This window comes from Notolepis coatsorum (assembly GCF_963971535.1).
Source record: "Notolepis coatsorum genome assembly, chromosome: 7".
NCBI lineage: Eukaryota > Metazoa > Chordata > Actinopteri > Aulopiformes > Paralepididae > Notolepis > Notolepis coatsorum.
Genome location: NC_140171.1, coordinates 120,300,039 through 120,322,330, shown reverse-complemented (window position 1 = coordinate 120,322,330; position 22,292 = coordinate 120,300,039). Strand labels below are relative to the sequence as shown.

Below are 22,292 nucleotides of genomic sequence, written 5' to 3'. Positions count from 1 at the left end.
TTAGATTGTCAATTGACAAAACAAAAACAATATTTTTCTCAAGGAGGAGTATTCCCCAAGAGTTGAGTATATCGATAGGTGATAAAATGTTGGAAAGGGTAGAGCAGTTTAAGTATCTTGGTGTGTGGTTTGATAAGAGGTTAACGTGGTTTTTGCACATATGTAAGATGGTGGATAAATGCAAGAAAGTACTGAATGTGATGAGGTGTTTGAGAGGGCTGGATTGGGGAGCCAGTAGGGATGCTATGAGGACAGTCTATATTTGTCTCATCAGATCGTTATTTGATTATGGGTGTATTATTTATAGGTCGGCAGCAAAAACTCATTTACGTAAGTTGGATGTAATTCAGAGTAAGGCGTTGAGATTGTGTTGTGGGGCTATGACGACTACACCTATTGCAGCACTCCAGGTGGAGATGGGAGAAATGCCCTTGAGTATTAGAAGAGATCAGTTGGGGTTAGTATATTGGGCCAATCTTAGGGGTCATAAGGAGGATCATATTAGCAAAGGTGTATTAGTGCAGTGTCAGGAAAGAGAGAAGGTGCAGATAGAAAGTTTTGGGTGGGTTATAGAGGCAAAAGCTAGAGAGATGGGCGTTCTGGAGATGAGTGTGTGTCCGACAGTCTGTTTCCCAGTAGTTCCTCTGTGGTTGATGGAGACCCCTGTTGTTGATATAGAATTGGTGGAGTTGAAGGAGAGAGAGGAGATTAGTAGCCGTGTGGTGGAGGGTTATATTGGGTTAAAGTATGGTGGAAGTCTGGTGGTTTATACAGATGCATCTAAAATGGAGTCAGGCAGAGTGGGGGCGGCATTTACAATCCCAGGTCTTGGCATTTCAAAAAAAGAGAGATTGAGTGACGGTCTAGCAGTGTATACGGCAGAATTAGTAGCTATAATGATAGGGTTGTCGTGGATAGAGGAGAATAGGCCTAAGGGTGAAATTTTAATTGCGTCAGACTCATTGTCGTCGTTGGTGAGTATACAAAATGTAGTGTCCCAGTCAAGGATGGATATTGTGCTGGAAATAGTGCAGATGGTGGACAGACTTAGGCGTTCGGGTAGTACGGTGGTCTTTTTGTGGGTGCCGGCCCATATAGGGGTTCGAGGGAATGAGTTTGCGGACAGGTTGGCCAAAGGAGCTTGTGGACTTGATGGAGTTACAATGAATGTACAGATTAGTAAGGCTGAAATCCAGAGTATAGTCAAAATGAAGGCTAAGGAAAAATGGAGAGGCATGTGGGATAATGAGAGGTTAGGGAGATGGTTTTATGGGGTGCAGAAGAGGGTGGGTTGGAGTAGGGCTACTAGTAGGAGCAAGCAAGAAGAGGACGTGTTTACAAGGATGAGGTTGGGGCATACAGGGTTGAATGGTACGTTAGTTATGTTAAAAAAGCATATTGATGGGCAATGTGAGTGTAGGGTTAGTCTAGAAACGGTAGAACATGTGGTAGAGCAGTGTGCATTGTATCAAAGGCAGAGGAAAGGTCTTATTAGGGATTTGAAGAGGGAAAAGATAGCGCTTAAAATAGTTGATATTTTGCAAAGGAATTCTGGGGAAGTGTGTATGGAGAGTTTGTTTTATTTTTTGAGAACGACAGGTTTATTTTATAGGATTTAGGACATCCAGATCCACACTCCTTTTCAGTAGATGGCGGTAATGCTCGTCGAAAGTGTTTGCCAACCGCCAAAAAATAGAAAAGAAGAAGAAGAAGAAGAAGAAGACGTAACCCCGGTAGTCAGTCCGCGTGCATCCCAGCAGTGAGCAGTGTGCGTGCGATTATATTTATATAGTTCTATTATCTATGGCTTACATAGGCATTGACTTCACTCCATTGTAAAACAAAAACGTTACTACTTTCTTACATGCCATGATAGTGGCCTCTAGCTATCATATTTGTATTATGTAATACTACAGTACTGAGCTGAGTCGGCGCAGGTTCAGGGAGGGAGATAGGTGCAATAAAAGACATAAGACTCCCTTGCAAAGCTGCGTCTGAGACGCCTAAGCTTTGGCTATACTATTGTGTCCGAAACTGAAGAGCCACTAGTATCCGCACATTTAGCTGATCAGGCGAGGTTTATAAAGGAGCAAAAATATAGCTCGAACCATGTCGAAAGCAGGTGTTACAAATGGGGCATCCAAAGCTGGATCGAAGCAGTTCATCAGTGGAGTTGTGGAGGGTGAGTGACTATCAAAACAAGTCAGGTCTGGGTTGGAGGGTGCGGGGTGTTGGGAGGTGGTCTTCATTTATGTTATTTTATTTGAGTCTAGTCTATCGATTAATCATCATCATCATCCTTTATTTATACTCGTTCAAATCAATTGAGGTTGTCCTCGTTTCCAGTGCTGACGAGTTACAGATAAAATAAACAAGATTAAAAGTAATAATACAACAAGATGAAAACAAAGATTAAAAACTGGGGGAAACTCCAAATTACAAGATAAAACAAAAAATCAATCGGCTAAAACAATTACAGACTGATTAGTGATTATGGTTTTGAACTGTGCACAGGTTGGAATGGTATTGATCTTGAAAGTGTATTGAAAGAGCATGTGAGTCGGGAGCATCAACAGAAAAGGCAGACCTTCCAAGCTCAGAACAAGCTCAAGGAACCTTAAAGGTGCACTATGTAGCTTTGGTAGAGAAATTTGTAACATAACTTTTTGATAACTGAACTAACTAATTTTATTTAAATTTCAACTGAATAAACAAACAGCCTGAAAAGTTGCCATTCACTGTTGTTTACAATGGCAGGGCCCACAATTTTTACAAATACTCAAAGAAGGCTTATGTATGGTTCACAGTACCTCAATAGGATTTTGTTTTGATGACACAGGATACAATCATTTTAAAGATGACATGTATAGTAAATATGTTTTGTACACTAATTGAAGACTATGCAAATGCTAACAAATCCCCCTCCCCCAAAATGGCATAGTGCACCTTTAAGCACAAGCCAGTCATTTGAGCGAGTCAGATAGGGTCCGAAGTTCCAATCCATCAACTTTGTGATGTAAGGTGGTAGCTGACCAACAAGGGCTTTGTATATAAACAAATACCAATTATTATTGCGCCTCTCTGCAAGAGAAGACCAACCAACCTTATTATAAGGAGACGGTGGTTAATATTCAGTATGCATCTGAGGGCAGAGTGATAAGACACTCTGTGATAAGTCAAGTGGTTTAAAAGTAATAACAAAGCTCTGTTGCTATCTTAGTTTATTATACCATGCTGGGTTGGTAAATGTGAGTTGAATTGCCATTTGGTCATCACTGCTGTCTGATATATATTGACATTATTGAGTTTACAACATGACCTTTGCTTGACAGGTTTTTATGGGCGACCATGGACTATGGAACAAAGAACGGAACTATTCAAAAGGTAGTTATAGTTATCTTTTCTATCAAAGCATGAATTGACATGAAACTGAGCATACCCACCTTTTAATTTGTTTACTAAAGTAAAGAAAGAAATATTCATAATATAAATACTATAATGTATAATATTGATCATAATATAATATACTCATAATAAAGGAAATATTCATTATATAAATACTATAATATATATAATATACTCATAATACATTCGTATAGGGACCTAACCCCAGTTTAGTTGCATTGTTATGGACTTTTCAAGAAAACAATTTAACTGTGTTTTTATTTGCAACACTGCAACAAGTTCAGTGCACCGTTTTATGTCATTATCACAGCCCCTAAAAAAAGATAACTCAAAAACACATGTAAGATAACAGATAAGATATTCCAAATTCAGGGCAGCACAGATATGGCAAATGATTACACCAGATGGGTAATGGCTCTTCTTGGTGTGCACAGGGAACAGAAGTGGGGTAACGGATGTTCTTGGTGTGCTCAGGGAACAGAAGTGGGGTAACGGATGTTCTTTGTGTGCACAGGGAACAGAAGTGGCCGTGGGGTAACGGATGTTCTTGGTGTGCTCAGGGAACAGAAGTGGGGTAACTGATGTTCTTGGTGTGCTCAGGGAACAGAAGTGGGGTAACGGATGTTCTTGGTGTGCTCAGGGAACAGAAGTGGGGTAACGGATGTTCTTGGTGTGCACAGGGAACAGAAGTGGGGTAACGGATGTTCTTGGTGTGCTCATGGAACAGAAGTGGGGTAACGGATGTTCTTGGTGTGCACAGGGAACAGAAGTGGGGTTTGAACACATACCTGTATGCTCCCAAGGACGACTACAAACACCGGATGTATTGGAGGGACCTGTACTCTCCAAAGGAGGCAGGTGAGGTCACATCCTTGGTCCCCTTTCTTTAACTTCTCCCTCCCTTGAATGAATTTATTTCCTTTATTTCTTTATTTCGCACCATTTCAGCAAAACAGTAAAAACATTGACCATGACAGAAGGTGTATAAAGGTGCTGAGTAGAGGCAATAGACCCAGATGGGCCTATACAGGGCCTCAACTCATTAAATAAAAAAATAAAAATAAAACACAAAAACAAAAGTATATGTGAAATAAGTTCATAAAACAATTTTCATAATATTAAGATAATAATAAGATAATAATAATGAGGCGCGGCTAGGTGGTGTAGTGGGCAAGGCACTCGCCACCAATGCAGGAGACGCTGGGTTCGAGCCCAGCTCTCCGCATTGCTATCAGCTTGGCTGGTCGTTCATACTAATACAATTGGCAGTATTAGGGGGTGGGAAGCTGATGGGTGGGGATCGGACGTTGTGGACAGCGACTCCTACAGGTCGGTTGGTGCGCCTGCGCAGCAGAATCAGGAAGCGACGGAGGCGGCGTGTCCCCCCCACGCAGACCCCCGACGCTGAGAGATCACGCTGTGCAGGTGAAAAGATGCGACGGCTGCTTCCTCGAGTACCGGAGGGGACACGTGATGTAAGGCTTCGTCCACATTGCAGCCGGCTTGTGGGAGGCATGGCCTAACAGCGTTCGAGACAGGGGAGGGTAGAATTGGACGATACGAAATTGGGATGGGAGAAAAATAGAAAATGGGAGAAAAAAGTAGATAAAAGAAAAAGATAATAATAATGATAACAATAATAATCAAAGTAATAATAATAACAAAAACAACAACATTAATAATTAGTCTAAACAAATTAACATGAAACTGTAAAACAAAGTGACATTAATGGTTTTATGAGATTGAAGCTATTCATTTAACAATGTATATTTAAGCTTGGATTTGAGTGATGAAATAGATGAGCACATTTTTATTATGGAGGGTTTTGAATTCCAAATAGTAGGACCTCTAAATCTTATACTGAACTGACCTAATGTTGTGCGGAAGAAATTACGATGAATATTGTTTGATTGCCTTGTTGGATATGAATGAATACTGGAGTGTGGGCGGCTACGTGGCGTAGTGGGCAAGGCGCTCGCCACGAAATCTGGAGACGCTGGGCTCGCCTGTTCGCCTGTAATTTCTTCCGCACAACATTAGGTCAGTTCAGTATAAGATTTAGAGGTCCTACTATTTGGAATTCAAAACCCTCCATAATAAAAATGTGCTCATCTATTTCATCACTCAAATCCAAGCTTAAATATACATTGTTAAATGAATAGTTCGAGCCCAGCGCTCCACATTTGCTTTCAGTTTAGCTGGTCGTCCACAGTAATACACATTGGCCGTATTACGGGGAGGGAAACTGAAGGGTGGGGATCGGGCGTTGTGGACAGCGACTCCTACAGGTCGGTTGGTGCGCCTGCGCAGTAGAATCAGGAAGTGTCGGGGGCAGCGTGAGCCTCCCACGCGTTACTCCTCGACACTGAGAGATCGAGCTGTGCAGGTGAAAAGATGCAACTGCTGTTACCTCAAGTACCGGAGGGGACTTGTGCTATGTATGACTTAGTCCACATTGCAGCCGGCTTGTGGGAGGCAAGAAACAGCGTTCGTGACAGGGGAGGGTTGAATTGGATGATACGAAAATTGGGATGGGAGAAAAATATAGAAAATGGGAGAAAAAGTGTATAAAAAAAATGAATGAATACTGGAGTTTGATATGAAAAAATTATGGAAAACAATAGGAAATAAATCTAAATTAAAAGTGCAGTTAAACATAAAAATAGTAACTAGTGCTGTCAATAGATTAAAAAAATTAACTAATCTCACAATTTTCTGTAATTAATCTAGATTAAAAATCGCATTTTTCTACTTACGACCGAAGCTTGTAACAGATATTTACTTGAGTAAAATCATGGAATTAACACTTTAATCGCCGGAGACGCCGAAACTCGTCTTTCCCCGCCATGCTCATTCTGCCGAAGACGCCGTAACACGTCTTTGATATCAATATTTCAAAAATCTGTGATCGAAATCATATTTCTCCCCCGGGGACCTGAGATATACTGCTGAGCTCCACTCAACTCTAACGGTTCAAGAGCGCCATCTGGTGGCCGATCGGGGGATCGCCCAGGGGAGAAACAGGATGTAGAGCTGGTGCTCATTTCAATTCGGTCCGATCACTCGCTATAGGTCCCGGGACTCGAGCTCGACACAATACATAGCGATCCGTTGCCAATAACTCGATAAACAACATGATTTGGACGTATATACTATTATACAACCTGGAAATGGATCGGGTATTTCTCCATCCCATAATAGGAAAAATTCTGTTCCACGCTCATCTGCCAACGGCGAGTTTCAGCGTTATTTTCTAATGTCCTCTATACTAACTGCTCTAATGATCATATCACCCACACTAGATGAATGATATAACGTTGCCCACGGAATTATAAACGACCCCCCGCCCATCCGGTCAACATCAGATCATACGTAGTAACTTCTAGAACTACGTGCAGTTGACATTTTTTATCTGGCACCGATCGCTATCAAACTGTATTTGATCATCAATATAATGCATTTAGGGCTATAAATCAAGTTCTGGAGAAAGCTGCAGAAAACGATAAAAACATACTTATACTTTAGATCATCAACATTGACTCAGACCGCTTTCTTATATTATATTGAAAATGTTTCACTCCATAGATTAATCTAGATAAACTTTTTTTTAACGCTTTAAAGAATTTAAATTAAAGCTTTAATTTTGACAGCCCTAAAAAATACATATCTGGTATACATTAATATCAAAGATTGATTTTAAGTTGCTTAAAAAGAGGAGCAGATGGTTCAAGGTGATTAGAAGTAGTGGCAAGCCTTATGAATTTCTTTTGCAATATAAAAAGTTTATGAAGAGAAGTAGGAAAAGTACTGGCCCAAATAATATTACAATACGATAAATATGGGTATATCAAACTATAATAAAGTGTCAAAAGACAGGAGCGATTCACAAGAGAAGAAATACTTCTAATAATGCCATATGATTTCATAACTTTTTTGTAAACTAGCTCAATATGATTTTTCCATGTACTGTAAGGCCTTCATCAACAATGACACCTAAGAATTTAGCATGTGACACTTGTTTAATTTCAATATCATTAACACTTTGGTTGCCTTGGGTTAAATTCATGATATACCATAGGTTGCCGGCTCTATTTGTCTATGGAGAAGTACCCCTTCTTTGCATGGCCATAACTTTTTAAATTCTATTGCTACATTGCCATTATTAGGGCCCATTCAAAGTCCTATATGTATTGTTCATTGTGTAGCAACGTTAAACTTTTTCATTCACATATTCATAGTAAAGTATGGTCTAATGTATAAGTATGTTTTCATCTCTTTCTGCAGCTTTCTCCAGAACGTGATCTATAGCCCCAAATGCATTATATTGATGATGCAATACAGTTTTATGGCAATCAGCGCGATATAAAAAATTCCAACTAGACGTACTTCTAGAAGTTACTACACGTCATCTGATGTTGACCGGATGGGCTAGGGGGCGTTTATAATTCCGTGGGCAGCGTTATACCAATCATCTAATGTGGGTCAAATGTTGATAATAGCAGTTAGTATCGAAGACGGTAACGTTACACGCTAAAACTCACCCCAGTCTCCGCGCGCCGTTGGGCGATCATCGTAGAGTAGAAATCTTATCATTATGGGATGTAGATTTACCCGGTCCATCTCCAGCTTGTATAATGGTATATACGTCCAAATCATGTTGTTTATCGAGTTATTGGCAATCGATCACTGTGTATTGTGACGAGCTAGAATGCCGGGACCTATAGCGAGTGCCCGGAAGTAATACGGACGTCCAGCACAACCTCTATGCCACTTCCTGTTTAAGCGATTGCGCCGATCGGCCACCAGATGGCGCTCCTGAACCGCCAGAGAGCTCAGTGGGTCCTCCTGGTGGATCTCAGGCCAGCGGAGGGGACATATGAATCCGATCGCAGATTTTTGAAATATTGATATAAGGACGCTGTACAGCGTCCTCCGGCAACTTGAGCATGGCCGGCAATGACGTCTAAACACGTTTCATGGCAGCCAAAGTGTTAATATGTAATTTAGAGTCCTGTTTTGAATATTTTAGTTTTTATTTCTGAAAATCATATAATTCGATTTATTAATATTTAATGAAAGCCTATTAATCTGAAACCATGTTGCGGTTTGTGCAAGTATAGAATTTGCATCTTTAATCAGGGAACCAAAGTCAGAATGTGAAAATACTATGTTTGTGTCATCAGCAAAAATAATGGGCAGAGCGGTATCAAACTGTAAAGCAAATTCATTTATAAAAATAAGAAACAAAAGAGGCCCAAGGTTTGGACTTTGTGGTACACCACAAGATACATCAGTTCTATTGGAGTTCATACCCTCAATACACACATATTGCTGCCGGTTGCTGAGATGATCTCTAAACCAATGGATTACAACATCCTGAAAACCATAATGATTCAGTTTGGATATTAAGATACTATGTATGATCCACTGTATCAAAGGCTTTTTTTTTTTTTTTTTTTTTTTTTTTTATATCTTTCTTCCCCTCCTTTTTCCCGATTTTTCTCCCATCCCACCCTTCCTGGTTGTTGCGTACTTTCCCCTACTGTTGGTCCGGGAGACCGGAGACTGTCGCATGCTTTCCTCCGACGCATGTGCAGCCTGGGGCAGGCCAACCTGGCCGCCCAGGTTCTCACCGGGGAGAGTGTAGCGTGTGGGAGGCCACACTATCTCTCCTTAGTTCCAACCCTTGCTGAGCAGGCGCCCCGACCGAACTGTAGGGGTCGCTGTCCACAACGCCCAGGACCCACCCTTCAGCTTTCCCACCCCCTGATACAGCCAATTGTATCAGTGTGAGAGGCCAGCCAAGCTGATAGCAACGCCGGGAGCTGGATTCGAACAGGCGAATCCAGTGTCTCCCGGTGTTGGTGACGAACGTAATCTCTGTGCGCCACCTGCCCCCCCGTATCAAAGGCTTTTGATAAATCTAGAAAAATCCCAATTGCAAATGTATTATCCTTTTTTAGTTTTTTTTTTTTTTTAATCTTTCTTCCCCTCCTTTTTCCCGATTTTTCTCCCATCCCACCCTTCCTGGTTGTTGCGTACTTTCCCCTACTGTTGGTCCGGGAGACCGGAGACTGTCACATGCTTTCCTCCGACGCATGTGCAGCCTGGGGCAGGCCAACCTGGCCGCGCAGGTTCTCACCGGGGAGAGTGTAGCGTGTGGGAGGCCACACTATCTCTCCTCAGATCCAACCCTCGCTGAGCAGGCGCCCCGACCGAACTGTAGGGGTCGCTGTCCACAACGCCCAGGACCCACCCTTCAGCTTCCCACCCCCTGATACAGCCAATTGTATCAGCGTGAGAGGACAGCCAAGCTGATAGCAACGCCGGGAGCTGGATTCGAACAGGCGAATCCTAGTGTCTCCCGGTGTTGGTGACGAACGTAATCTCCGTGCGCCACCTGCCCCCCCATGTATTATCATTTAATGCTTCATTATATTTTGTCAGTAAGTTGGAGGAGAGCCATATAGGTTGAGTGATTTTTTCTAAATCCATATTGATGCTTATACAGGATGTTGTTGTCATTGAGGTGTTTTAACACTCTTGCATAGACAAAAAATTGTTGCAAGGCACTTTCCACTCATTCCCTTTCTGTCTTTCAAGAGCATATTTCTTTTTAACTCGTACCCATCTATCCTCTATAAACCTTGTTAACCTGTTAATGTTGTTTCAGTTTATTTTTTATTTGTTCCTCTATAAGTAACCTTTTTTTTGTATGTATGTATGTATGTATGTATGTATGTATGTATGTATGTATGTATGTATATATATATATATATATATATATATATATATATATATATATATAAACGTAACCTAAGAGAGATAGATGAAAATGTCTATTTCCTGGACATTCTAGACATGTTCCTCTTTTGCGTTTATCAGTACTGCAACTCTTATCAGTACTAAACATCTCCCTCTAGGTTTCCCAGGGATGAGACTTGGCAAAGTCATATCATTAAAGTTACAGCTTGAAGATCAGTGATGACGATGATTTGCACTTTCGCTTTTGACCCCCAAAAAACAACATGTCTGTCTGTGTAGTAACTGCTAACCTAAAGGACACAATGTTCATGTCTTATCGGACCGAGACTGCCATGACACCGTACTGAGGCAGAACACCACGGCATAGGAACTAGAACCTCAGACCAAGAACCATTTCAAGTCCGTTTTACATTTTCAGAGGAACAATGTGTGTTATGAGTATTGTGTTCACTCATAGTTAAAGACAGTCGAGGTTGAGTACTTTATTATCTAAAGATGATAAGTTATAGTGTTGTGTTCACTCATAGTTAAAGACAGTCGAGGTTGAGTACTTTATTATCTAAAGATGGTAAATTATAGTGTTGTGTTCACTCATAGTTAAAGACAGTCGAGGTTGAGTACTTTATTATCTAAAGATGGTAAGTTATAGTGTTGTGTTCACTCATAGTTAAAGACAGTCGAGTTTTGAGTACTTTATTATCTAAAGATGGTAAGTTAGAGTATTGTGTTCACTCATAGTTAAAGACAGTCGAGATAAGTCGTTTCTTGTGATATATCTCATTCACGCTACCAAGGGATTTAGATTAACTTCACAACTGCAAATACATGGGCTGTCCAAAACGGATTTATATGGTTCTTCAGCGCAAGGGTTTAATTGTACTGGAGATATGCAACATCATTTACTTTTCAGAAGAAATTACATCATTTTGGTGTTCTGTTGATGGGGGTCTGATGTTTAGCTTGCCTTCTAAGACACAACCCAGAAACAGAACTGCAGTAACCCTCCACCATACTGTACTTCATATACGCTCATCATTCCCTGGGCGCTGCACTGGCTGCCTACTGCTCCTAACTAGTTAGGATGGGTTCAATGCAAAGGACACATTTCGGGTATATGTAAAAGTGTACTTCACAAAAATAAATAAAAAGATATTCTTTAAAAAATGTGCCTGGAGACAATATGTATCATGTGAGATAATGAAACTGTATTCCAATTAGATGTGCGTCTGTGTCCTTTGTTGTTTCTCTAGAACAACTGAAAGCATTGATATCTGCGGCTAAAGAGCATGACGTTGATTTTGTCTACGCTATCTCCCCTGGCCTGGACATTACCTTCTCCAACCCCGAAGAGGTTGGCGCTCTCAAGAGGAAACTAGATCAGGTATGACTTGTCGAGCATTGAAGAGGGTGGAGTTCCAGATGGGACGATTAAGATAACTCTATCTTAAGCTTTATTCAGTTTTATTGGTCTCAAAGGGATGAGTCTCATATTCCACATGAAACCTTCAGTGATAACGAGGTCAACACAAGATATTATTCCCTGTAGCTTAATGGGTAGGATCATGGTACTGACAGGGTTATGGGGTTCATTCCCAAAGGGATCACACACAAACAATTTCCAGAATGCCTCCACCACCTAACATGTTATGTAGTGCACCCGACACGGCCACAATGCACTCGTATCAAATCTTTTGCAATAGATTCCCAAATCACACGTTGTCTCCTCGCTCCTGCAGGTAAAGGGGTTTGGCTGCAGGTCATTCTCTCTGCTGTTTGACGACATTGAGTCAGAGATGTGCCCGGCAGACAAGCAGGCGTTCGGCTCCTTTGCCCACGCCCAGGTGGCCGTCACTAATGAGGTGTACCAACACCTGGGAGAACCTGAGACCTTCCTCTTCTGTCCTACAGGTCAGAGAACCATGGGATCAGAACCAGTTAGAGATAGATAACTGGTTAGATAGATGGATAGATAGATAGATGAAATAGATTCTTTATTTATTCTTCACTGTACACTCTAGTTTAGGGGTTCTCAAACTTTTTAATACCACAACCCCATTTTATTTAGGGTTTTTGTATAGCGTAATTTCAACATGGAATTAAGGAATATCAAAATAAAAGCACACGTTGTTGAACTTGATCATGCATATTTATTAGAAAATGTAATTACAGCACTATGTTATCAATACACATTCATAAAACGAGGCATATTTAGCCAAAAAGAAAATCTTGCCAATGCGCATTGGCAAGTAAAAGAAAAAGAAATCTCGCTGTCACCTACCCACGACCACACTTTGGGTCGCAACCCGTAGTTTGAGAACCGCTGCTCTAGTTCTTCTCTTTTTTTTTGTCCTCTGTCCTCCATACCTGCTCTTTGTCCTGGATGTCCAGATTACTGCGCTGCATTCTGCACTCCAAACGTGCCCCAGTCTTCCTACCTCATCACCGTAGGGGAGAAGCTGCTGCCTGGGATAGACGTCCTGTGGACCGGTAAGAACAACACTGACTATACCCACTTCTCAGACCATAGACATGTTCTGTTTGCAGTTGTGGGTGAGTGTGAGTAAGGATTTACTCAGACAAAGGTAGACGCAGTTGATAAGGTTTATTAAATCAAATCAAATCAAATTTATTTATAGGGCCCGACAACACACGTTAATGTCCCCATGGGCCGTACAGATCTTCTTTAAACAAGTCAAGAAGAAAACATAACAATAAGTCAAGAACAGAACAAGAACACCATAAGGTGCAAACATTTTTAGATGGATGCAAATAAATGAAAGAATGCAAGCACTCCCAGACATACCCCACGCGAAGGTAAGGAAAAACTCACTAAAACCTAACAATAGGGAAAAAAGCTCCACAGGCAGTGTGGAGGAGAGAAACCTTAGAAGGGCCATTCAAGGGGGGATCTCCCTTCTTAGATGTTGGTGATAGTAGTGTTGCAGACGGACAGTTGGTAAGCATGCACTCATGTGTGTAGTGGAACACAGATGAGTGCATGCAATAGCAACTGTACATTTTGAAAAATTAAAGATAGAGCTAATAGCGATAGCAACTGAACATTTTGAAAGATTAAAGATAGAGCTGATAGCAATCTATTTGAGGCACAGGCTCACAGGTTGTTTAAGCTTACAACCCAGGAGAGACCCAACGAGCCCCTGGCCCCTGGGGGGGGGTCTCGTAATGGGCTCCCTTGAGACAAGGGAAACGTTGGTCTTTATAGGTCATAGGGATGGGTGTGTCCAGGTGAGGGAGTCAATTGGATTGGATGGGGGGAGGGCATGGTTTGGGAGGGTTGAAGGTGAGGGACGAAAGGTGTATGGTATGGGGGCGGGGGGGTGAAACATGGCTGGGGGATTTTTTTAGGGGGGGGGGGGGTACTATTCTGCCACACAGTGCCTTAACTCACTATAGGTATGTTTCCATGTCAAAGTAATAAGAGTTAAGTCACATCTCCAAATGCCTGTTTGTTTTTGCCCAGGTCCCAAGGTGGTGTCCCACCAGATCTCAGTGGAGTCTATAGTGGAGGTCTCCTCTGTCCTGAAGAGGCCCCCGGTCATCTGGGACAACATCCACGCCAACGACTATGACCCCCAGAGGCTCTTCCTGGGGCCTTACAAGGTGAATCTCCCCGTCAGAAGTCACCTCTGATCCGTTACCTCTTGGTGAACCTCGGCAGTCAAAGAGTTAAAATCGGGTTTCTTGTACCACTTAAATGGATCAGCCATTGGAAAGGATTAAGATAACCATAGGTATTGTAGCAGAAATGACAAAGAAGTATCCTGGATTATGGTGTTCACACCTCCCCCAACAAGCCAACCAAACCAAGGGGGTTCGATTCATTCAACTGGACTAAACGAGGCGGGTGAGAAAGTGCCCTAAGAAAAAGCTAAATCAAAATATGGAGAAAACCCCTTATATCGTCTTTAAAACAAATATGCTTTCATTCCAAAGTCTTCTTCCCTCCTGAGTGGGCAGTCTGAACTAGTTCTACGTCCCCGAAGCTTCCATTACTCATTTCATCTCCTCCAACAGGACCGTCCTACGGAGCTGATCTCCAGACTGAAAGGGGTGCTCACCAACCCCAACTGTGAGTTCTACCCCAACTTTGTGGCCATCCACACTCTGGCCACGTGGTGCAAGGCCACCGCTGAGGGAGCGCAGAGGGACGTGGAAATGAGTGAGTGTCTGTTTACTTAGAGTTCAGACCTTCAAATGGTAAATGGCTGCATTTATATAGCGCTTTTATCCAAAGCGCTTTACAATTTGTTCCTCACATTTTACCCGTTCACTCACACATTCACACACCGACGGCGGAGGTGTGTGAATGCAAGGTGCCAACCTGCTCATCAGGAGCAATTAGGGGTTAAGTGTCTTGCTCAAGGACACTTCGACACGCTGCCCGGGAGGAGCGGGAATCGAACCGGGAACCTCTGGGTTACCAGACGAATGCTTTGCCTCCCGAGCCACTGTTGCCCCCAGCGGTACTTTCAGTGGTACCTTTTCTTCTTTACAAAATGACAAACTTTAAAGGGGAATGCCACCCAATTTAAGAATTCACATAACGTTCTACCTGTACCACAGGACAACAGTTCAGTCAGTGTTTGTGAACACGCACCTGAAGCTAGACATGGGAGAGAGAACCCTCCGATCGGTGATGTAACTGGGATGGAAAATCTGGGGCTGCTCCATAGACTATGAATGATGGCTCTGACTTTGTGAGGTCGTAAAATGTTTGTGTGAGGTCTTGCACCCAAATTCTGTTTATATTCTAGTATAGACCTGTTCGCTGTCCTCATCAGACTCAGTGTGCGTGCGCATCAAGGGGGCAAAAGGAACGTAATTCTGGTCAGAACAACGGGACAGACTACAATATATTTGCATTTGTTAGCCATGCTAGCGATCTAAAGAATCAATCCATGCCAAAGCTAGATATGTAAAAGGTGAAAGACTCACACTCACAGCCATGCTGATTTGGCAAAATTACATCCAGCCGTTTTCGTTCCAAACAACTTTTAGTCAGGGGAGTGTCATGGTTTCTCCATAGAGCCCTGTCATACTTTTTTGGCGCAGCAGCTCGCGCAGGTAGTGGGCAACTTAGTCACGTGACTCAGTTGGTATTGCTGATTGGCTCGAACACGGTATGTTTGTATACAGCGAACAGGTCTACTGCTAGAAGATCTGAACCAGAATTAAAACCCCATTTGGGTGTAAGCTCACACAAACATCTTATGGCCTCACAATGTCAGAGGCCCATTCATAGACCAGTAACAGGCGTTTTACTTCCAGCCGCTCTCATCTCCTGCAGCTACTGTATGGGAAAGTGGATGGGTTATTAATAGATTGCTCCCAGCTTCTTCTGTGCTTTTTAGCTTGAAAAACGTCTTCCCATATCGATTTCTCCATCTGCTATCTTTTTTTTTTATTTTATTTTATTTTATTTTTATTTTTTTTATAAAACAAATAAATAAGGGGGAAATTGCTAGCTTAGCAAAAAAAGTTGCTTAGCATTGCAACTCAGATCACTAGCCTCAGTGCATTCTCATAGCGGGGGCGTAATGAAATTGCAACATCCGGTGATTTAGTGTCAACAATGTGGCAAAATTAGGCTAGTTAAAAAATATATATAATCCTCCTGCGTCACTTTTTTTTTAAACAATATGTTTATTGGTATTTTTTTATTTATTTTTTTAGTTTTACAGCATCAGTTCAACAGTTCAACAACCATACAAAAGGAAATGCTGCCAACTGCCCCCCCTCCCCGAGTTACAGAAAAATAGATACAAAATAAAAATCAATATAAAAAAAAAAAACTCTAGGCCAGACACCCCCTCCCCTCCCCCAGACTAGGACCTCAACAAATTCAGTTTTTTATTTTTTTACACATTTTGAGAATTTAGTAAACCCAGTTACACCCGTCTTGTAAAACGTCACTTGACCTCTCACCCCACATGCAATTTAACAGATACAATTTACTCATTAACGGGAATGGAAAACACAGTTCAATTTCGCCTTAGGCTGGGGGCATTGTTTTGCTTCCAAGACTAGAATGGGCTGAAGTTGAACTAGTTCTACATCCCCAAAGCTTCCTTTATTGTTTTTTTTTATAATTAAAAACCATCCCCTAGCCCTAGGGGGCGACAGTGGCTCGGTAGGTAGAGCAGTCGTCTGGTTATCCGGAGGTTCCTGGTTCGATTCCCGCTCCTCCTGGGCAGCGTGTCGAAGTGTCCATGAGCAAGACACTTAACCCCTAACTGCTCCAGATGAGCAGGTCGGCACCTTCTCCGCCGTCGGTGTGTGAATGTGTGAGTGAATGGGTCAAATGTGAGGAACAAATTGTAAAGCTCTTTGGATAAAAGCTGCTATATAAATGCAGCCATAAAATCCATGTGTAACATCTGAGCGCTCCCCCAGGTGAAGAGCAGCAGGACTGTGATCCCTGCTACAGCCCCCAGAGAGCCCTGACCCTGGCCCTCACCGACTGGCTGCAGGAGTTTCTCAGTACGGATCAGCCTGGAGGTATATATACAACTCAAATCATATGTGTTGCAGATGGCTCACAATTTAACACAAGGAAAATGTGTATATTAATAAGACAAAGCACACAAGGTAGATTCGTAATATCGGTAAGAAAAAGTACACAAGGCGAGAATCTTATTAGAAAACAAAACCCATTTTTTATGTTTTACTGTCCTTTTCTATATGATGAAATAACAAGTATACTCTTTAGTAAACACGTCATCTATCTCTATTCACTTCTTTTGATGAGATGATTATGAAAGTCTTGAGCTGTGTTTCAGGACACAAGTTTTACAAGACTGAATTTCCCCAAGGGGATCAATAAAGGAATATCTTATCTTATCTTATCTTATCTTATCTTATCTTATTAGTAAAGCCTGGGGGAAAAGATGGAACACCTGTACTGTATGTGTGAAATGGAGTTTGTGTGCCAATGTTGATTTTTATGTCGTAATGTAAACCATTGCATAATACGTGGTGTCGTGTATGTCAAGTAAAGTCATTTATTTATATAGCGCATTTAAAAGCTCAAAGAGCCGACCAAAGTGCTCTACAGTAACTACAAAATTAAAAACTATAGACATAGTCACACAGTGTAACAGAGGACAATACAACATGACAAAAGACAGGATGGACAGTCAATACAGTAGGACCACAAGACACTAGGAGTATACAACAGACAATACAGTATGACATAGGACAGTAGACAATATGTTGACACAAAGACTATACAGCCGACAATATAGTAAGACATAGGAGACTAGCCGATATGTTATGGCAGTAGGACTATGCAACAGTACGGTAAGACATAATGCACAGGGAATGACAATAGAGTAACTGGACACTGTACAGAACACAGAATAGCAACACAAGGGGGACAGAATAAGCACTAGGCTGACAGAGAAAATTGTAGTGAGAATGGTAAGGGAGCTAGGATTAGTTCATTAATCTAGAGTAGTACTGTTACTTATGATTATGACATATTCTAGTCCTTGCAAATACTGCTTTCTTTTCTTCTCTCAGTTTTTTTCTTTTTTTATCATTTACTATAGATAGAGAGCAAGAATCTGTAAATTGTGTGATGTAAGGAAGGGGCAGGACTAGATAAGCACTGCTTCTTTCTGCCCCTTCTCGACCCAAATTCTATATTTTGGTTTATTTTTATTTGTATGTGTGAGTGTTTGTTCTGTATGTGTGTTTACGTATATTGTTTGTATGTAAGTGTGTTGTAGATATATGTATGTATGTTTATGTATGTATATTGTTTTTGTTTTGATCAATTTGTTGTGATTTGTGTTGGTTCGAGATAAATAAAAATCAATCAATCCTAGCCAAATGCTATGAAGTAGAGGTGGGTTTTGAGGCGGGATTTAAAAGCATCCACAGAGGGAGCAGATCTTATGTCTGGGGGAAGACCATTCCATAACCTGGGGGCCACTGCTGCAACCACGTGGGCAGGGCACATGTGGTGCACGACACTAGAGTAATAATCAACCTGAGCCCGCTCTCTCCGTCCGCTCCCCCTCGTCATCCTCAAGCTCGCCTTAAGAAGGAATCCTCCGACGACGAGCCCATGCAGACGGACGTGGGGGAGCCCGAGTACGTCCCGGGACCAGGAGAGAACCCACTGTACACGGCGGAGCCCCTCACCCTGGAGGACCTGAACCTGCTGTCTGAGCTCTTCTACCTGCCCTACGAACATGGGCCCACGGCCAGGACCATGCTGCAGGAGCTGCACTGGCTCAAGAGCCACAGCGGGGCCACTACAGCGGAGACGGAGAAGGTAGCGTGTGCGTGTGTGTGTGTGTGTGTACTCATTCAGACAAGTAAAACATGTATTACACTTCTATTGCATTTTCATGCTTAGAAATGCTCTCTCTCTCTCGTTCATATGCACTTACACACTATACTAGCGGTAGTCTTAACGATCAGAGAAGCAGGCTAGTGACCCGAAGGTTGCTGGTTCGAAATCTGGGCGGGGGAAGTGAGTGAGTGAGTGAGTAACGAATCCCCTCCCTCAACAATTACTGCCGAAGTGCCCTCGAGCAAGGCACTTGACCTCCCAACCGCTCAGCGGCCAACAGTAGAGGACTGAGGTTGTAAGCCTGCTGGGAAGCTCCCAGGGGCCAGGGGTGAAGGTTTTTGACAGTATGGGTGTGAAGGTGTTTGACAGTATGGGGGTGAAGCAGGGCTTTGCTGAAAAAGAGCATTCGTGCTTGAAAAAGAGCATTTGTGCTTGAAAAAAAGAGCATTCGCAAATCTTCCCTGGATGAATAAAAGTCAACGACACACTTTCTTTCCCCTCTTGTGTGCTCAGACAGCAGAATGGCGTTCAAGAGCACAGCATTTTGACCAGACCTGCGAGGCGGTGGTACAGATGTTCAACCGCCTGTCCAACGCACCCAACCGCAAGATCCTCTATGACCTCTACAACTACATCTGTGACATCAAGAGCGGCGTGGGCCTGGCGAGAGCCTACGTCAAAACACTAGGTAAGAACAACGCTGTCTATCCAAGCTGTGATAAATATTTGTATGTTTTATGGGTGCTCTTGTCTGTGTGAATGAATGAAAACTTTATTTAACGGATTGCAGAATGGGTACACTACAGTACGGCTCAATACATACAATTGTTAAGGGGATGCAGACCAGAGAAAGACGTTTGTCTTGTTTACATCAGGGTCCCCCATTTTCAATTCATAGTGACATTTATGACATACACAACATACATGACATCATGACATTTATGGCATAGGGACATACATGACATACAGGTATATAGTACTGTTACATTTGTGACATATATGATATGCAAATATACAGTACTGTTTACTGTACTGTGTCCAGTAAATCAACCTAAGCAGGTACACAATTGAGAACAGTTAAAGGTAAGATAATGACAGACTTGTGAGTACAATTAAACACAGAAACAGAATAAATACCAACAACCCATACAGTCTGGCTCAACAGACACACCAGGCCCAGAAAGATTAAGAGAAAAAGACACGTAACAGATATGAAGTGCGACTAAAGCAAGCTGAGAGTTTGAGGTTATAAGAATTATAGTAACATGAGGGTGTGCTCCAATCCTATTCTTTGGTGAGATATTTCTTTGTAAGCTTTTTGAAAATTACTTCATTATTAATTAATTAATTATATCAAGGCTGGACTACTGTAACCCTCTAATTACCTGCCTGAGCAAAGCTTCAGTGGACCGGCTACAACTGGTCCAAAATGCTGCAGCCAGGTTGCTTACCAGGTCCAATAAATCCTACCATATCACACCAATCCTAGCCCCCCTGCACTGGCTTCCTGTCCAGTTCAGGATCCAGTTCAAGATCTTAGTATTCACTTACAGAACCGTCCACAGTCAAGCCCCCGCTTACATCTCGGACCTTATCCACCCCTATAAGTCCAGCTGGTCCTTGAGCCTGAGGTCCTCTGATCAGGGCCTCCTGGTGGTGCCCCGAACCAGGCCGAGCTTTTGAAGCGGTGGCCCCAAGGCTCTGGAATGAACTCCCCTAGGACTTACGAGCCCACTTGTTCAGGTTGGCGTTTGGCCATGTACACATGTGAATTGTTGATTTAGTTTTTCAGATTTTGTCCATGCCTGTCTTTATATTGTATGTTTTTATGAATTGCCCTGTTCCTTTTTGTATTTTAACTTGTGAAGCACTCTGTGCATTCGTGGTGGGAAGAACATTTTGGAATTTTGGAATTTCCTCAAAAGCGTTGACGTTTTTCCTCTGACATCAACGCTAAGTTGAGTTGTACTGTGTTGTGTTGGCTGTCTGCAGGGGGCCACGGCCGACCATCCGCACAGCTGATGAATAACGACCCAGAGCCGTGGGGCTTCAGGGGAGGCCTGTCCGGGGAGTTCCAGGTGAAAAACACATAATTCAGGAGAGTCAAGTGTTTGATTTAATAATCTTTTCTTTTAACACTTTCGTGGCCAACCACGTATATATACGTTATTGGGCTCCATGCTTAAAGGGCCAACCACGTATATATACGTTATTGACTCGTTTTAGCTTTTATTCCATTTTAATATCCTACTCAATGGCTGGAAATGCCTTTGGGATTCGGAAAAGTGCATTACCGGCCCGATCCTGGTAGTGGCGCTGTCTCGAGAATGGAGTAATCCTAGTTTCAGACCTGGGGCTAGATCCACAAAGAATGGATTGCACGGAGCAAGTTGCACCCTTACTTACAATTCATTATGAATTGAAAATGGGCTCCCTGATGTATACAAGACGAAAGTCTTTCTCTGGTCTGCATCCCCTTAACAATTGTGTGTATTGAGCCGTACTGTATTGTACCCATTCTGCAATCTGTTCATACAATTTTCAATCAATCAATCTGCACGGTGATTCAGGGTTCCCACGGACCTGGAAAACATGGAAAACATGGGATTCATGGGATTCATTTTCCAGGTATGGAAAGGCATGGAAACTGAGCAAAAGTGACCAATTACATGGAAATAGAAACAGTTGTCCTGGAAAATTTTATTGGATGATGTGTAATAAAATGTAACTATTGAGCACAGAATTAACATGAGTTTATAAAAACCCTTTACACGTGAACAGCTTTTACTGTAGATAGAAATGGATGATCCCATGTTGTAGAGCATGCTCTTGGCATCCTATATGGTATATTGGATGTTGGAATTTGATGCAGGCAGCTTGGTGAGCCAATGGAGCCTTGGCATCTACAGTGAAACTTGAGTGAAACTTCTTATGCAAGTTTATCCTCAAATGTAAGTAGCTGTGTTTTAACTGTGTGGTAAACCTGGGTTTATCAACGTTAGTTAGTAAGCAGTGCAATCTTGCTAACTAGCTAGCCAACGTTAGCTCTCATAACGAGCCAGTTAGCCAGCGCCAGGTACAGTAGCTAGCCAACGTTAGCTCTCATAACGAGCCAGTTAGCCAGCGCCGCTCTCATAACGAGCCAGTTAGCCAGCGCCAGGTACAGTAGCTAGCCAACGTTAGCTCTCATAACGAGCCAGTTAGCCAGCGCCAGGTACAGTAGCTAGCCAACGTTAGCTCTCATAACGAGCCAGTTAGCCAGCGCCAGGTACAGTAGCTACCAACGTTAGCTCTCATAACGAGGCAGTTAGCCAGCTCCAGTAGCTAGCCAACGTTAGCTCTCATAACGAGCCAGTTAGCCAGCACCAGGTACAGTAGCTAGCCAACGTTAGCTCTCATAACAAGCCAGTTAGCCAGCACCAGGTACAGTAGCTAGCCAACGTTAGCTCCAGGGGCGGGGCTAGGGGGTGGCTACTTGGGCTCAAGCCCTGAATGTTTTCTGAAAAGCCCCGAATCTATTTAAAAAAGAAAAAAAAAAAAAAATGATTTTTTTTTCTTTTTTTTTTTCTGACAATTCATCATTGTTACATGAAAATATGTTTGCACCAGATTTAGCAGAAGCTAATTTCCATCTGTGGTCTATCCAGCTGCTAACTGTATTTGAGTGAGTTAAGTCTTGGTGTCATGGTAGACTCAGACCTAAGCTTTAAATCACAATCAACAAGTTGACAAAAACTTAATTCTTCCACCTTAGAAACATAGCATTTATAAATCAAAAGTACGCTGAAAACCAGATCCA

The 22,292-nt window shown here is 42.3% G+C and overlaps 1 protein-coding gene across 2 annotated transcripts in view; it reads left to right on the top strand.

Annotated features, from left to right (window-relative positions):
• Positions 1–1,793: 1,793 nt before the first annotated feature.
• The window catches only part of ogal (O-GlcNAcase like), a 39,528-nt gene continuing 19,029 nt past the window's right edge, over positions 1,794–22,292 (top strand). For both annotated transcript variants that reach the window (XM_084319108.1, XM_084319107.1), the window contains exons 1-12: positions 1,794–2,182; positions 3,333–3,384; positions 4,166–4,263; positions 11,421–11,551; positions 11,907–12,078; positions 12,559–12,657; positions 13,652–13,791; positions 14,206–14,350; positions 16,585–16,689; positions 18,228–18,472; positions 19,007–19,181; positions 20,486–20,571. In XM_084319108.1, coding sequence (XP_084175234.1) covers positions 2,110–2,182; positions 3,333–3,384; positions 4,166–4,263; positions 11,421–11,551; positions 11,907–12,078; positions 12,559–12,657; positions 13,652–13,791; positions 14,206–14,350; positions 16,585–16,689; positions 18,228–18,472; positions 19,007–19,181; positions 20,486–20,571 — 1,521 coding nt within the window. In that variant the 5' untranslated portion in view covers positions 1,794–2,109. The remainder of the gene's footprint in view (positions 2,183–3,332; positions 3,385–4,165; positions 4,264–11,420; positions 11,552–11,906; positions 12,079–12,558; positions 12,658–13,651; positions 13,792–14,205; positions 14,351–16,584; positions 16,690–18,227; positions 18,473–19,006; positions 19,182–20,485; positions 20,572–22,292) is intronic.